This window comes from Leptodactylus fuscus, chromosome 5 (genome assembly GCF_031893055.1).
Source record: "Leptodactylus fuscus isolate aLepFus1 chromosome 5, aLepFus1.hap2, whole genome shotgun sequence".
Taxonomy (NCBI): Eukaryota; Metazoa; Chordata; class Amphibia; order Anura; family Leptodactylidae; genus Leptodactylus; species Leptodactylus fuscus.
Genome location: NC_134269.1, coordinates 121,160,712 through 121,177,512, shown reverse-complemented (window position 1 = coordinate 121,177,512; position 16,801 = coordinate 121,160,712). Strand labels below are relative to the sequence as shown.

General features: G+C 45.3%; 1 protein-coding gene across 1 annotated transcript in view; it reads right to left on the bottom strand.

Moving 5' to 3' along the window:
• The window catches only part of GRAMD4 (GRAM domain containing 4), a 99,368-nt gene that overhangs the window by 43,236 nt on the left and 39,331 nt on the right, over positions 1-16,801 (bottom strand). Inside the window, 5 exon segments of the mRNA XM_075274158.1 lie at positions 562-653; positions 1,133-1,224; positions 1,712-1,737; positions 1,937-2,072; positions 2,907-2,968. Coding sequence (XP_075130259.1) covers positions 562-653; positions 1,133-1,224; positions 1,712-1,737; positions 1,937-2,072; positions 2,907-2,968 — 408 coding nt within the window.

The window sequence follows — 16,801 nt, the reverse complement described above, 5'->3', positions numbered from 1 at the left end:
AGCACAGCATTCTGTCTTCTAGCAGAGTAAGGGCTCAAAACACGCTTCCAGGCTGTGTAAGAGCTACCTAATATCGATTCATCAAGGTGCTGTGGTATGTGAACTGGCATCCAAGGTGCTGGACACGCCATTTCAATTGTCACCTCAGGCTGCAGAAAAACTGGAATCAGCCCTGGCCAGGAGCCTTCAGAGGCTGCCATAGGAACAGACTGGCTGGCTCATGCAATCTTGCTGGGTAAAAGTCGGTCACAGCAGGTTAAGGGAATGTGAATAACTCCTCAAACGCTTGTGGTCACATCTGACCTCAACATCTGAGGGCTTAAATACCTGTCAAGAGAAAAGTCTACCTCAGATCTACTTTAATTGGGAAATAATACTCTGGTACACACCACTATCGCCAGAAATGCAAACAGGACCAACAAGAAATTTAAGTTGTCTACTGTCTGAGTGATAGCTCCCATCCTCTCCAACCACTGCTTCTAGGTTTGCAATCTCATTTACACCAAATTTCCAGTTTACATAATATGGCAGTGAAATAGTCAACAGACCATGTTAACTTACCTGGCAATGAGGTAATTTAGGGATAACCTCAAAATAGCTAAGAATAAAAACATAGGGATGGCCCAGCCATGCCACACAGCATACATGTAAATCTAAAAGTAAAACAGAAATTGTTACAAAGTACATTAAACAAACAAAAAATAGTACATATAATACTAGGTTCACACTAGCGTTTGGCTTTCCGTTCTTCGGGTCTGCTTGGGGACCTAAATCAGAGACGCCTAAACCACATAAAAAGCAGTTACCTGTGGACTATAATGAGACTATAATAGGGTGCTTCAGGTTTCTGCCCAAAAAATGTAGACAGAAAAGTCCTGTGCTTGAACAACTTCTGTCTCTGCATTTTTCAAGTAGATTCAATGACGATCCCTGAATGGAGTTCAAATGCTGGTGTGAATCCAGCCTTAGCAGTTAGTGCTCTCAAAACGAGTCAATACAAAAACAAAATACAAATAATATTTTAGGTACACACTTGGCATAAATATTACAAATCTAAGCAACACAACAGAAGGAAAAAACCAAAAAAAACACACACACACACCACATGTTCAATACAAAAGCAAATACTTACAATAAAGGCAATAGCAGACGTATAAACAGAATGCCAGTCTGATAAGGCAGAAAGGTTCTTCACAAAATTTGTAACAGGTTTGGCACCTCTCTCTAGCAACAAAAAATGTTTTAATTATTTAATGTAAGAAAGTTCTGTTACCCTACTCTGAAGATGGATTATAATAATTTTGTCATTGTTAAACAGTGTGTTATTTCATTTGGGATCAGTCACAAATTTGGGCTTTTGTCAAGTCCTGGTTATCATAAAAATACTGCACATATATCTGGTCTACAAAAAGATAAAACCTCACCAATATCCTCCCTAACACACTGCATCCAATTATTTTATTCGCTGCCTTTTATTTCCAGAACATATTCCTACTTATTACAGGAAATTAACGGTTCAGAACAAACAGCTAGACACAATATTACTGATATTGTCAATTAGATTTTAAAGCCCCATAATCAAATCCCATTTCTAATTCTTAAAGCAGTGAAAGATAAAAACACCGGTCAAATAATTTGTGCTTTTTTATATTAAAAAATAAATAAATACATTACAACAAAACAAAGGTCAGTTAAAGCAGTCAGTACGTACTTAATCTTCTCATATTTTCTGTCAATCTGAAAAAAGAAAAAAAACAAGAAAATTAATATACAGTGACAGCATTTTACATGAGGATAAGCATATTATTAAATTGTGATGTTTTAAAGAATTTTCTTAACTTGTGTGATAGCCACATAAGCTTAACAGAAGATCAGAAATATAGCACATAACAGCTTGTGAGCAACTTTGCAATGCACACAGGAAACCTAAAATTACCTTCGAGCACTCAGGGGCTCTTCTGTTTCAATTGTGTTCTCTTCTGGCTGAAATCGGAAATCTTCTATGTATTCACCAAATCGTTCATAAAACCATTTCTGAACTCTAGAGCACATAGTTTGTCTTCTGGGTTTATCTTGGAATGAGACAAAGTAAAAAGTTAATATGGCAGATTTACTAATACTGTCTAGATGTAAGTGCAGACTTAAAGGGGTTGTCCAGGCAAATATGGACAACCCTTTTAAATTTAAGTCAAGTCGCAGTAGTGTGAAAAAATAATAAAAAAAAATAATATTTATATATATATATATATATATATATATATATACACATACACACACATACACTGTATATATATACACACACACACACACACACACACACACACACACACACACACACTCTCTCACCTGTCCCCGATTGCTCCCGTGTCCTCCTGCACATCCCAGTTCTTCTTCTCCGGCAGTCTTCCAGAGCTCCACTGAGGCCGCTGATTGGCCGCAGCAGTCACATGACCGCTGAGGCCAATCAGCAGAACTCCGGAAGAGACCCGAGAAACCCAACAGAGAAGAAGAACCGATACGCGCGAGAGGCCACCAGAGAAAAAGGGACAGGACAGCAGAAGATGGAAACCTGTCAGACCGAGACTGGCCGTGAGCGCCTGTGAGCGATTTATGCTTTCCGTGGCGAAACCAGACACAAAGTCCTGCATGTCCGACTGTCTGTGGTTAAAAAAAAAAAAAAAAAAAAGTTTCGCCGCGGAGAGCATAAAACGCTCACCTACGCTCACAGCCGGACACTTTTCAAACCCATTCAAATGAATGGGTTTGAAACATGACTACAGGTTTCCGTCTCCTGCCCAGTTTCATGCAGGAAATGGAAACCTGCAGAACGGAGACCCCGGGCACAGATGTGAATGAGACCTTAGAAAGTTATAGAGCCATATTCATAGACTTGCTGCCATAAGTACCTCCGCCTCCATTGTTCTGAGACTGTCCCTTCGAAGGAGGTGGTGCCACAGATTCTTCACTCCTTAAAGAGAGAATAGAGTACAAATTGAGGAATTATTTTTATTTTTTATTTTTTTCCATGATGCAGGTCTTCACACATTTTTTTGGTCACTGTTTTTTTGCTCCAACACATACTGACTATCATTTAGGAGAATATTGTTTGGAAAAGATAACATTTGTTTAAAAAGGGGTTAAAAAATAGAAATAACTAATGTATGGCTGTTCTTCATGATAACTTTGCAAAAAATGCCACCTTCAGGCTAAAACACAAAAGGGCGCCCTGCAGCAAAAAAGCAGTGCGGGAAAACCTGAGGCGGCAACGCATTGTGGTACTTCTCACAGCCCTTTAGACAGAAAGTTTGCAGAGGTTTCCTTTGTGGACTTGCTATTTCAATTATACCTATGGGGAAAATCGCCAGTGTTTACGTAGGTATAATTGACATGCTGCGATTTCCAAAACCACACTGGTTTTGGAAATTGTGGCGTGTCCACACCAAGGTTTTAACTAGAGATGAGCGAACACTAAAATGTTCGAGGTTCGAAATTCGATTCGAACAGCCGCTCAATGTTCGTGTGTTCGAACGGGTTTCGAACCCCATTATAGTCTATGGGGAACAGATACTCGTTAAGGGGGAAACCCAAATCCGTGTCTGGAGGGTCACCAAGTCCACTATGACACCCCAGGAAATGATGCCAACACCTCTGGAATGACACTGGGACAGCAGGGGAAGCATGTCTGGGGGCATCTAACACACCAAAGACCCTCTATTACCCCAACATCACAGCCTAACAACTACACACTTTACACACTCAATACCACCTCTCTGACAGTAGGAAAACACCTTGAAACATGTGTATTTGGCACTTGCAGTGAGGAGAGCTTGTCACCAGCAGTGAATTTGGCCCTTGTAGTAAGTTGAGGTTGGCACCAACATTTGTTTTGAAAATCAGGGTGGATTGAGCCTCTAACCAGCAGAGTTTGGGCAAATTCATGGTGGAGGGAGCCTCTAAACACCCCAGTTTGGGCAAATTCATGGTGGAGGGAGCCTCTAAAAACCCCAGTTTGGACCAATTCATGGTGGAGGGAGCCTCTAACCAGCCCAGTTTGGGCAAATTCATGGTGGAGGGAGCCTCTAAAAAACCCAGTTTGGACCAATTCATGGTGGAGGGAGCCTCTAACCAGCCCAGTTTGGGCAAATTCATGGTGGAGGGAGCCTCTAACCAGCCCAGTTTGGACCAATTAATGGTGGAGGGAGCCTCTAACCAGCCCAGTTTGAACCAATTCATGGTGGAGGGAGCCTCTAAACAGCCCAGTTTGGGCAAATTCATGGTGGAGGGAGCCTCTAAAAAACCCAGTTTGGACCAATTCATGGTGGAGGGAGCCTCTAACCAGCCCAGTTTGGACCAATTAATGGTGGAGGGAGCCTCTAACCAGCCCAGTTTGGACCAATTCATGGTGGAGGGAGCCTCTAAACAGCCAAGTTTTGGGAAATTCATGGTGGAGGGAGCCTCTAACCAGCTCAGTTTGGACCAATTCATGGTGGAGGGAGCCTCTAAACAGCCAAGTTTTGGGAAATTCATGGTGGAGGGAGCCTCTAACCAGCCCAGTTTGGACCAATTCATGGTGGAGGGAGCCTCTAAAAAACCCAGTTTGGACCAATTCATGGTGGAGGGAGCCTCTAAACAGCCCAGTTTGGGCAAATTCATGGTGGAGGGAGCCTCTAACCAGCCCAGTTTGGACCAATTAATGGTGGAGGGAGCCTCTAAACAGCCCAGTTTGGACCAATTCATGGTGGAGGGAGCCTCTAACCAGCCCAGTTTGGACCAATTCATGGTGGAGGGAGCCTCTAAACAGCCAAGTTTTGGGAAATTCATGGTGGAGGGAGCCTCTAACCAGCCCAGTTTGGACCAATTCATGGTGGAGGGAGCCTCTAAACAGCCCAGTTTGGGCAAATTCATGGTGGAGGGAGCCTCTAAAAAACCCAGTTTGGACCAATTCATGGTGGAGGGAGCCTCTAATTAGCCCAGTTTGGACCAATTAATTGTGGAGGGAGCCTCTAACCAGCCCAGTTTGGACCAATTAATGGTGGAGGGAGCCTCTAAACAGCCCAGTTTGGGCAAATTCATGGTGGAGGGAGCCTCTAACCAGCCCAGTTTGGACCAATTAATGGTGGAGGGAGCCTCTAACCAGCCCAGTTTGGACCAATTAATGGTGGAGGGAGCCTCTAACCACCCCAGTTTGGACCAATTCATGGTGGAGGGAGCCTCTAACCAGCCCAGTTTGGACCAATTCATGGTGGAGGGAGCCTCTAAAAAACCCAGTTTGGACCAATTCATGGTGGAGGGAGCCTCTAAACAGCCCAGTTTGGGCAAATTCATGGTGGAGGGAGCCTCTAAAAAACCCAGTTTGGACCAATTCATGGTGGAGGGAGCCTCTAACCAGCCCAGTTTGGACCAATTAATGGTGGAGGGAGCCTCTAAACAGCCAAGTTTGGACCAATTCATGGTGGAGGGAGCCTCTAAAAACCCCAGTTTGGACCAATTCATGGTGGAGGGAGCCTCTAACCAGCCCAGTTTGGACCAATTAATGGTGGAGGGAGCCTCTAACCAGCCCAGTTTGGACCAATTAATGGTGGAGGGAGCCTCTAACCACCCCAGTTTGGACCAATTCATGGTGGAGGGAGCCTCTAAACAGCCAAGTTTGGACCAATTCATGGTGAAGGGAGCCTCTAAAAACCCGTTTGGACCAATTCATGGTGGAGGGAGCCTCTAACCAGCCCAGTTTGGGCAAATTCATGGTGGAGGGAGCCTCTAAACAGCCCAGTTTGGGCAAATTCATGGTGGAGGGAGCCTCTAACCAGCCCAGTTTGGACCAATTAATGGTGGAGGGAGCCTCTAACCAGCCCAGTTTGGACCAATTAATGGTGGAGGGAGCCTCTAACCACCCCAGTTTGGACCAATTCATGGTGGAGGGAGCCTCTAACCAGCCCAGTTTGGACCAATTCATGGTGGAGGGAGCCTCTAACCAGCCCAGTTTGGACCAATTAATGGTGGAGGGAGCCTCTAACCACCCCAGTTTGGACCAATTCATGGTGGAGGGAGCCTCTAAAAAACCCAGTTTGGACCAATTAATGGTGGAGGGAGCCTCTAACCAGCCCAGTTTGGGCAAATTCATGGTGGAGGGAGCCTCTAAACAGCCCAGTTTGGGCAAATTCATGGTGGAGGGAGCCTCTAACCAGCCCAGTTTGGACCAATTAATGGTGGAGGGAGCCTCTAACCAGCCCAGTTTGGACCAATTCATGGTGGAGGGAGCCTCTAAACAGCCCAGTTTGGGCAAATTCATGGTGGAAGGAGCCTCTAACCAGCAGAGTTGTGGGAAAGCAGGGTGGAGGGAGCCTCTAACCAGCAGAGTTGGTGGAAATCAGGGTGGAGGGAGCCTCTAACCAGCAGAGTTGGGGGAAATCATGTTGGAGGGAGCCTAGTATTAGCAGAATTGTGCAACGCTTATGGTGGATGAGTATGAGGATGCGGAGGAATTGGAGAGGTTGAGTACAGACATGGAGTTTCATGTTGGGGTGCTTTACACAGGTGGGCACAAAAATGAAGGCTCTATCCAGTGGTGGTTCATTTTTATCAAAGTGAGCCGGTCGGCACTCTCAGCTGACAGACGGGTGCGCTTGTCAGTGATGATGCCACCGGCTGCACTGAACACCCTCTCAGATAGGACGCTGGCGGCAGGACAGGACAGCACCTCCAAGGCATATAGGGCAAGTTCAAGCCACAGGTCCAACTTCGACACCCAATACGTGTAGGGCGCAGAGGGGTCGGAGAGGACAGGGCTGTGGTCGGAAAGGTATTCCCGCAACATGCGCCTATACTTCTCACGCCTGGTGACACTAGGACCCTCCGTGGCGGCACTTTGGCGAGGGGGTGCCATCAAGGTGTCCCAGACCTTAGACAGTGTGCCCCTCGTTTGTGTGGACCGGTGAGAACTTGGTTGCCTACTGGAGGAACTGCCCTCCCTGCCGCCACTGTCACATGCTGGAAACATCTCCATCATATTCTGCACCAATTGCCTGTGGCAAGCATTGATGCGATTGGCCCTCCCCTCTACCGGAATAAAAGACGAGATGTTGTTTTTATACCGGGGGTCAAGGATAGCAAAGATCCAGTACTGGTTGTCCTCCATGATTTTGACAATACGCTTGTCGGTTGTAAAGCACCCCAACATGAACTCAGCCATGTCTGCCACAGTGTTAGTTGGCATGACTCCTCTGGCCCCACCGGAAAGTTCAATCTCCATTTCCTCCTCATCCTCCATGTCTACCCATCCGCGCTGCAACAATGGGACGATTCGAAGTTGCCCGGAAGCCTCCTGTATCACCATCACATCATCGGACAACTCTTCTTCCTCCTCCTCCTCCTCCTCCTCCTCCATTAAACGCAGTGAAGCGGACAGATGTGTGGACCTACTCTCCAGCTGTGACGGATCGGATGCTATCCCTAACTCCTCTGTGTGATCTGAGTTATCCCTGATGTCAATCAGGGATTCTCTCAGAACACACAAGAGCGGGATTGTAAGGCTCACCATCGCATCCTCAGAGCTCACCCTCCTTGTGGACTCCTCAAAGACCCGTAGGATGTCACAAAGGTCTCTCATCCATGGCCACTCATGGATGTGAAACTGAGGCAGCTGACTTTGTGGCACCCTAGGGTTTTGTAGCTGGTATTCCATCAAAGGTCTCTGCTGCTCAACCACTCTATTCAACATCTGAAACGTTGAGTTCCAGCGTGTGGGGACGTCGCACAAAAGCCGGTGTTGTGGCACATGCAGGCGTTGCTGGAGAGATTTTAAGCTAGCAGCGGCTACTGTCGACTTGCGAAAGTGGGCGCACATGCGCCGCACTTTCACCAGTAGCTCTGGAACATTGGGGTAGCTCTTTAGGAAACGTTGCACCACTAGGTTGAAGACGTGGGCCAGGCATGGAACATGTTGGAGTCCGGCAAGCTCCAGAGCTGCTACCAGGTTCCGGCCGTTATCACAAACGACCATGCCTGGGCCCAGGTGCAGCGGCTCAAACCATATTGCCGTCTCATCGAGGAGGGCATCCCTCACCTCGGAGGCAGTGTGCTGTCTGTCCCCCAAGCTGATCAGCTTCAGCACAGCCTGCTGACGTCTACCAACGCCAGTGCTGCAACGTTTCCAACTCGTAGCTGGGGTCAATCTAACAGCGGAGGAGGAGGCGGTGGCGGAGGAGGAGGCGGTGGCGGAGGAGGAGGCGGTAGAGGAGGAGGAGGAGGGGGGTGTTCTTCTCGTGTCCCTGCCAGGAATGTTAGGCGGGGAGACGAGGTACACCGGGCCAGTTTGGGAAGCAGTCCCAGCCTCAACTACATTTACCCAGTGTGCCGTCAGTGAAATGTAGCGTCCCTGTCCGCATGCACTTGTCCACGCGTCGGTGGTCAAGTGGACCTTTGTGCAAAGCGCGGAACTAAGGGCCCGCCTGATGTTGAGTGACACGTGCTGGTGCAAGGCGGGGACGGCACACCGGGAGAAGTAGTGACGGCTAGGGACGGCATAGCGAGGTGCCGCAGTTGCCATCAGGTCCAGGAAGGCGGGAGTTTCAACAAGCCGGAACGCCAACATCTCCTGGGCCAGCAGTTTAGCGATGTTGGCGTTCAAGGCTTGCGCGTGTGGGTGGTTAGCAGTGTATTTCTGCCGCCGCTCCAATGTCTGAGAGATGGTGGGTTGTTGTAAAGAAACGCCTGATGGTGCCTTTGATGGTGCAGGAGAAGGAGATAAGACAGGACCAGGGGAGGATGAGGTAGAAGTCAACAAAGTGGCGGAGGCAGATGAAGTGGTGTCCTGGCTCGTCCTCTGGAGTGCATCGCCAGCACAGTCAGCAGTGGCAGTGGCAGAGGCAGAGGCAGAGGCAGTGGCAGTGGCGTGAACGGCAGGCGGCCTTTGTCCTGCCGTTGCTGCCTGCCACTGATTCCAGTGCTTGGATTCCAAATGACGGCGCATTGAAGTGGTGGACAGGTTGCTCTTCTCAGAGCCCCTAATCAATTTCGAGAGGCAAATTGTGCAGACAACACTATATCTGTCCTCGGCGCATTCCTTGAAAAAACTCCACACCTTCGAGAAACGTGCCCTCGAGGTGGGAGTTTTTCGGGGCTGGGTACGAACTGGAACATCTTGGGAGATTCCGGGTGTGGCCTGGCTTCGCCTAAGCTGCTGACCTCTGCCTCTGCCTCTAGCTACCCTTTTTGGTGCTGCACCTGCCTCAACATCCACACTACTTTCCCCGCTTGACATCCCCCCTGTCCAGGTCGGGTCAGTGTCCTCATCATCCACCACTTCCTCTTCCAACTCCTGTCTCATCTCCTCCTCCCGCACAATGCGCCAGTCAACTGGATGCCCTGACGGCAACTGCGTCACATCATCGTCGATGAGGGTGGGTTGCTGGTCATCCACCACCAAATCGAACGGAGATGGAGGAGACTCTAGTGTTTGAGCATCTGGACACAGATGCTCCTCTGTTAGGTTCGTGGAATCGTGACGTGGAGAGGCAGGTTGAGGGACAATGAAAGGAGCGGAGAACAGCTCTGGGGAGCAGGGACAGTTTGGGTTATTGTTCTGTAAAGCTTCGGAATTTTGGGAGGAAGGAAGACAAGACTGTTGGGTAATAGGAGGAGAGGAGGCAGAGTCTGACTGGCTGCTGGACAATGTGCTGTAAGCGTTCTCTGACAGCCATTGCAAGACCTGTTCCTGGTTCTCGGGCCTACTAAGGTTTGTACCCTGCAGTTTAGTTAATGTGGCAAGCAACCCTGGCACTGTGGAGTGGCGCAATGCTTGCTGCCCCACAGGAGTAGGCACGGGACGCCCTGTGGCTTCACTGCTACCTTGCTCCCCAGAACCATTCCCCCGACCTCGCCCACGGCCTCGTCCACGTCCCTTTCCGGGAGCCTTGCGCATTTTGAATTCCTAGTTAGAAATTGGCACTGTATACCAGTAGTAAAAATTGTGGGTGCACGTAACCCCAATATATTCTTTGAATTCCCAGTCAGACACTGGCACTATATGGCAGTAGCAAGAAATGAGGGTATTTGTATTCCCAATATACTCTTTGAATTCCCAGTCAGACAATGGCACTGTATACCAGTAGTAAAAATTGTGGGTGCACGTAACCCCAATATATTCTTTGAATTCCCAGTCAGACACTGGCACTATATGGCAGTAGCAAGAAATGAGGGTATTTGTATTCCCAATATACTCTTTGAATTCCCAGTCAGACAATGGCACTGTATACCAGTAGTAAAAATTGTGGGTGCACGTAACCCCAATATATTCTTTGAATTACCAGTCAGAAACTGGCACTATATGGCAGTAGCAAGAAATGAGGGTATTTATAACCCCAATATATTCTTTGAATTCCCAGTCAGACAATGGCACTGTATACCAGTAGTAAAAATTGTGGGTGCACGTAACCCCAATATATTCTTTGAATTACCAGTCAGAAACTGGCACTATATGGCAGTAGCAAGAAATGAGGGTATTTGTATTCCCAATATACTCTTTGAATTCCCAGTCAGACAATGGCACTGTATACCAGTAGTAAAAATTGTGGGTGCACGTAACCCCAATATATTCTTTGAATTACCAGTCAGAAACTGGCACTATATGGCAGTAGCAAGAAATGAGGGTATTTATAACCCCAATATATTCTTTGAATTCCCAGTCAGACAATGGCACTGTATACCAGTAGTAAAAATTGTGGGTGCACGTAACCCCAATATATTCTTTGAATTCCCAGTCAGAAACTGGCACTATATGGCAGTAGCAAGAAATGAGGGTATTTGTATTCCCAATATACTCTTTGAATTCCCAGTCAGACAATGGCACTGTATACCAGTAGTAAAAATTGTGGGTGCACGTAACCCCAATATATTCTTTGAATTACCAGTCAGAAACTGGCACTATATGGCAGTAGCAAGAAATGAGGGTATTTATAACCCCAATATATTCTTTGAATTCCCAGTCAGACAATGGCACTGTATACCAGTAGTAAAAATTGTGGGTGCACGTAACCCCAATATATTCTTTGAATTCCCAGTCAGAAACTGGCACTATATGGCAGTAGCAAGAAATGAGGGTATTTGTATTCCCAATATATTCTTTGAATTCCCAGTCAGACAATGGCACTGTATACCAGTAGTAAAAATTGTGGGTGCACGTAACCCCAATATATTCTTTGAATTACCAGTCAGAAACTGGCACTATATGGCAGTAGCAAGAAATGAGGGTATTTATAACCCCAATATATTCTTTGAATTCCCAGTCAGACAATGGCACTGTATACCAGTAGTAAAAATTGTGGGTGCACGTAACCCCAATATATTCTTTGAATTCCCAGTCAGACACTGGCACTATATGGCAGTAGCAAGAAATGAGGGTATTTGTATTCCCAATATACTCTTTGAATTCCCAGTCAGACAATGGCACTGTATACCAGTAGTAAAAATTGTGGGTGCACGTAACCCCAATATATTCTTTGAATTACCAGTCAGAAACTGGCACTATATGGCAGTAGCAAGAAATGAGGGTATTTATAACCCCAATATATTCTTTGAATTCCCAGTCAGACAATGGCACTGTATACCAGTAGTAAAAATTGTGGGTGCACGTAACCCCAATATATTCTTTGAATTCCCAGTCAGAAACTGGCACTATATGGCAGTAGCAAGAAATGAGGGTATTTGTATTCCCAATATACTCTTTGAATTCCCAGTCAGACAATGGCACTGTATACCAGTAGTAAAAATTGTGGGTGCACGTAACCCCAATATATTCTTTGAATTACCAGTCAGAAACTGGCACTATATGGCAGTAGCAAGAAATGAGGGTATTTATAACCCCAATATATTCTTTGAATTCCCAGTCAGACAATGGCACTGTATACCAGTAGTAAAAATTGTGGGTGCACGTAACCCCAATATATTCTTTGAATTCCCAGTCAGAAACTGGCACTATATGGCAGTAGCAAGAAATGAGGGTATTTGTATTCCCAATATACTCTTTGAATTCCCAGTCAGACAATGGCACTGTATACCAGTAGTAAAAATTGTGGGTGCACGTAACCCCAATATATTCTTTGAATTACCAGTCAGAAACTGGCACTATATGGCAGTAGCAAGAAATGAGGGTATTTGTATTCCCAATATATTCTTTGAATTCCCAGTCAGACAATGGCACTGTATACCAGTAGTAAAAATTGTGGGTGTATATAGCCCCAATTCTATTGCTAGGGGACTTGCAGGGTATTTCTGGGGTGAAGGTGGGGGGGCACACCGTTGGAACGGGTATCGGGGTATATATCGGGTATACGGGAATACACTGACAGTGTATTCCATTCAGGATCCTGGGAAAGCTGGGTTGCGGCGATTGAGCCCGTCAGTGCCACGTTACACTGACAAGCTTCTCCCTGGAATTTAGCTCTTACAAGAGCTGTTGGTTGTCTTCTCCTTCCTATCCTAGCCTGTCCCTGCCTACCCAGAATCTAAGCCCTAGCTAGCTGGACGGAAACCTCCGTCCTCGGTGAATTGCAAGCTCAGAATGACGCGAAGCTGGGCGGCGCTGTTCTTTTAAATTAGAGGTCACATGTTTTCGGCAGCCAATGGGTTTTGCCTACTTTTTTCAACGTCACCGGTGTCGTAGTTCCTGTCCCACCTACCCTGCGCTGTTATTGGAGCAAAAAAGGCGCCAGGGAAGGTGGGAGGGGAATCGAGTAATGGCGCACTTTACCACGCGGTGTTCGATTCGATTCGAACATGCCGAACAGCCTAATATCCGATCGAACATGAGTTCGATAGAACACTGTTCGCTCATCTCTAGTTTTAACCACAAAGTGGGCACTTTGCCCAACTGTAAAACGCCCCGTGGGGCCTTAGCCTACAGCGGTTTTCCGGGGGGGGGGGGGATGTTAGTGCTATTAATGGGTTAATAAGTGCACCCAAATACCTTTAGCAGTGTATTGAGTGATTTCAGGGATTTTCTGGAAATGGAACATCACCAGGAAATTAGAAAATGTGCCTGGGTCGGTCACATGACTGCCCCAGGGATATGGATAAAAAGAAAATATATATATATATATATATATATATATATATATATATATATATATATATATATATATATTTATTTTTTTTTAAAGGGCGTAAAGTAAACGTTAAGCAGTGAGAGGTGGTTTAGCTTGGTGTTAAATTTTTAGTACATCCTGGACACCCCATCTAACATCACAAAATTGTTTCTGCAGAGTGAGATAAATAGCACTTCTGTAAGCGGTCACTCACCTTTGTATAATTGCCAGGTTCCGAATGTCAGGTTTCTACAAACCATTGGCGAAATTTTATAACCCTGAATGCAATTTAATGCATATAACTCTCTCCCTCACTCTCAGTAGTGCTGCACCTTCCTACATCCACTCCTCCATCTCTGTCAACCATCTTAACCCGTTGCTCTCCATTCTATCAGTAATCTAACATCCGTTGTAAACCAAACCTCCCACTCCAGTCTACAAAAATTTTGTCAGGCCACATCAGTACTCTGGAGTGCAGCACCCAAGATAATCTGGTTAAAGTGCTTCTTTGAAATTTAAACAATGCTTGCAGCTGAAAGAAGATTGCTCTGTACACTGTGCTACATACAGCTGGATAGTAGAGGTAACATGTATCGGACCCTCAACAATCTGAAATTGACGACGTATCTTTACGAAAGGCCACCAAAACTTGAGAATCTTTTTAATTCCCAAAATCCACAATTTCAAATGTGCCCTAAAAATACAACTTTCTAAACGGGTCTTTCACATTACCTAAATACAAATCAATTTGATCACCCTAAACTAACTGTTCCATTTGCCCTACCTTCTACATAATTTCTCATCAACACTAACCCCTATACTGCATGAACTCAAAAAACCTGAGAAGTCTGGTTTATAAAATAATTTAATGCCCCATGGTTGGTGCACTGAAACGTTTGTAATGCGCTTTTCTCACACAAGGAACTCAAAACGCTGGGGGAAAAAAATGAAGAATTCGGGAGTTAGTGGTTGCTCTGTGGGTGTTGTAGATGAGTGCGCACACACAAGATATTTTAGTATATCAGTACATTGTTGGCATGTGTGAGGAAACCAGAGTACCAAAAAGGAAACCCACACTAACATAGAATACACAAACCCCATACAGAAACCCACCACTGCAAGGTAACAAGGCTACCCACTAAGCCAACATGCTTTGGTGATGGTTCTCATGAGAGAGGAAGGCAATTTTGCAATATTTCTCTAAGTCTCCACTACCGTACATTATGCCACCCCACGAGTGGGACATGAAGTTAAACTGGTGGGGGGGGGCAGGGGGTACTGAGCGCATGACCGTACTCCGATTTTGAAAGTCTCTGGAGTGTTGGATGGCAAACGGAGAAGGAGTGGGAAGGAGTTCAGCAGCTGGGGCCCTTAACAGCCACAAGGGACGAAGTGACAGATGCGAGACCAGTATGAAGGCATCGCGCTAACTCCCGAATTTTGATAACACGTAGCTTTATTGCGATCATTAAAAACACACAGTGACAGATCCTCGGTAGTTTGCGTGGTGCCTTCATACTGGTCTCGCATCATACCATTATGAAGGTCTCTTCATAGTATTACAAATCAGAGAACCATATAAGAGAAAAAATAAACCTTAACCATTATCAGTACAACTTTAATAAAGCAATAGCACGTCACAATACAATATCCTAGGTTTTTGTGCCCTCTCTATCGGAATGTAAGTATAGTATTGCTCAACCTGTCTTCAGACCAATCTCTGACAATCAGTGCATCAGAGACAAATTGTGACAAGGATAGACCTCCAGTTTCAAGATGCTGTGCACCATGATATCAATGGTATGAGTTGAATTGTACACCTGTACCTGGGTGTCTGGCTCGTAGCCCAATGTCATACAAACATCTTGTGACTGTTTGTGTCACTGTTTGCCACCTTAAGCTTGTGATATGGTATGTAGTCCATTTTCACTTGCAGTACAGAAGGGCTTACTATTTGCCATTCTTCCAATCAGACAAGCAATCCATGCAGATTTTCCCTGCCGTGCACCTCTTGCTAATATTTCAGTTCCCACCACTGGGACAGAACACTGAACAGTGCTGACATTTCCATCTAGATGCGCAGAGATCTGCCAGAGTAATAAACCAATGTCTCTCAAATTCAAGGTCTCTGTTCTGCTCAGTTTCAACAAGTGTTGATAACTGGCACATCAAACAAGAGACATCACTTGATCAGATTTTTGAGGTTTCAAATGGTGTAAACAAAACACACACAAAAAAAAAAACCTCTACTTTTCATCCTGGCTTTTATGCTTCTCCCTAATTGTCCTTCTTGGTGTTGCAATTTCAGTATTGAGGAGTGTAGAGTAACTAAAACAGACTTTTGTTTGCCTTTAATTTCTGCAGCCTTATTTATTCCTAATAAATAGGATTGCCTGATCTGAACAATTCTCTTTCACACTGCAGATTCCTGCAAAACATCTAATCAAATGGTAATGCCTAGTACAAGCTTCCTCAATAAGCTGTTCCTACTACAGACAACCACGGGCGAGATCCATGTGCTCTCCTTGTTTTTACACAGATTGCACACTGACCCATTCATTTCTATGAGTACATGCAAACGACCATATTTTTCACTGATCAGCGTGTGAGCTGTGTTATATCAGATCGAACAACTCCTATTCTGTTCAGTTTTTGCAGAATGGACCTGCCCATAGAAGCCTATGGAAGACTAAAAACCTCAGATGGCACACTGTACTTGGTGTGTCAGTATGCCATCCATTTTCACGGACAAGCTAGGGATATCATTAGATGGCACTTGTGTTTTTTATGGTGGATCCGCAAACTAGCATCACACACAAAAGACACTGTCAGTTTTTGCGGACATATTTCACTGATACTGAACACACACTGTCCACAAAAACCAAAGACTAATTACTACTTTTCTGACTGCAAAATACCCACGGTCGTCTGCAACTAGGCTGCGTTAATATGGTCAGTGTTTGGTTAGTGATTGTGCGCCAAAACTAGGAGTGGGTTAAAAACACAGAACAGGTAGAAATATTTTTATTATACGTGATCTCTATGTAGTCTCCACTCCTAATGTTGGTTCAAAATCACTCTGAACAAAATCACTGACCAAACACTGACCATGTGAAGGCAGCCTTAGTTTAGGGTGCAGAGGAAGTAGTAATACGGAGAATAACAAAATAAAGTTATATTATTTCTCATATTGCAGGTAACTACACGCCATAAGTAACATTTTTAAATCCTTTTACACAGTAGATCTGATCATACAACAAATGTATAAACAATGTATAAACACTATAGCTACACTTCAGAAAGCCGAGATCAATAAAGGAGTACAACTAGACCAAGATCAAGGTAATAACTACTATCAAATAGAAGAGAACACATACGTCTTTAGATTAACCCCTTCATAAAATGTGTGATTTGAGGCAAATGCATGTTTACTCGGATTAGAGTGCTAATGAATCTTGTGGGGGGAAAACTCCCCATATACAAACCTTATTCAGCTCCCATGAGCAATAACTAGCAAGGTACATCACAAGAATGTTGATAAGTACACGTTGTGTGAGGAGGGGACAGCGCTGGCGTCAGCTTCTATTTATACACGTCTAATATCTGACAGTGTGACAAAACTGCAACTCGGAATACAGAGTCAGAAGAAAAGCATGTGCTTACGTAAAGAGGACTGAGAAAAGGAAAGGAAAACAATTCGACAATGACTGGAATGTACACAA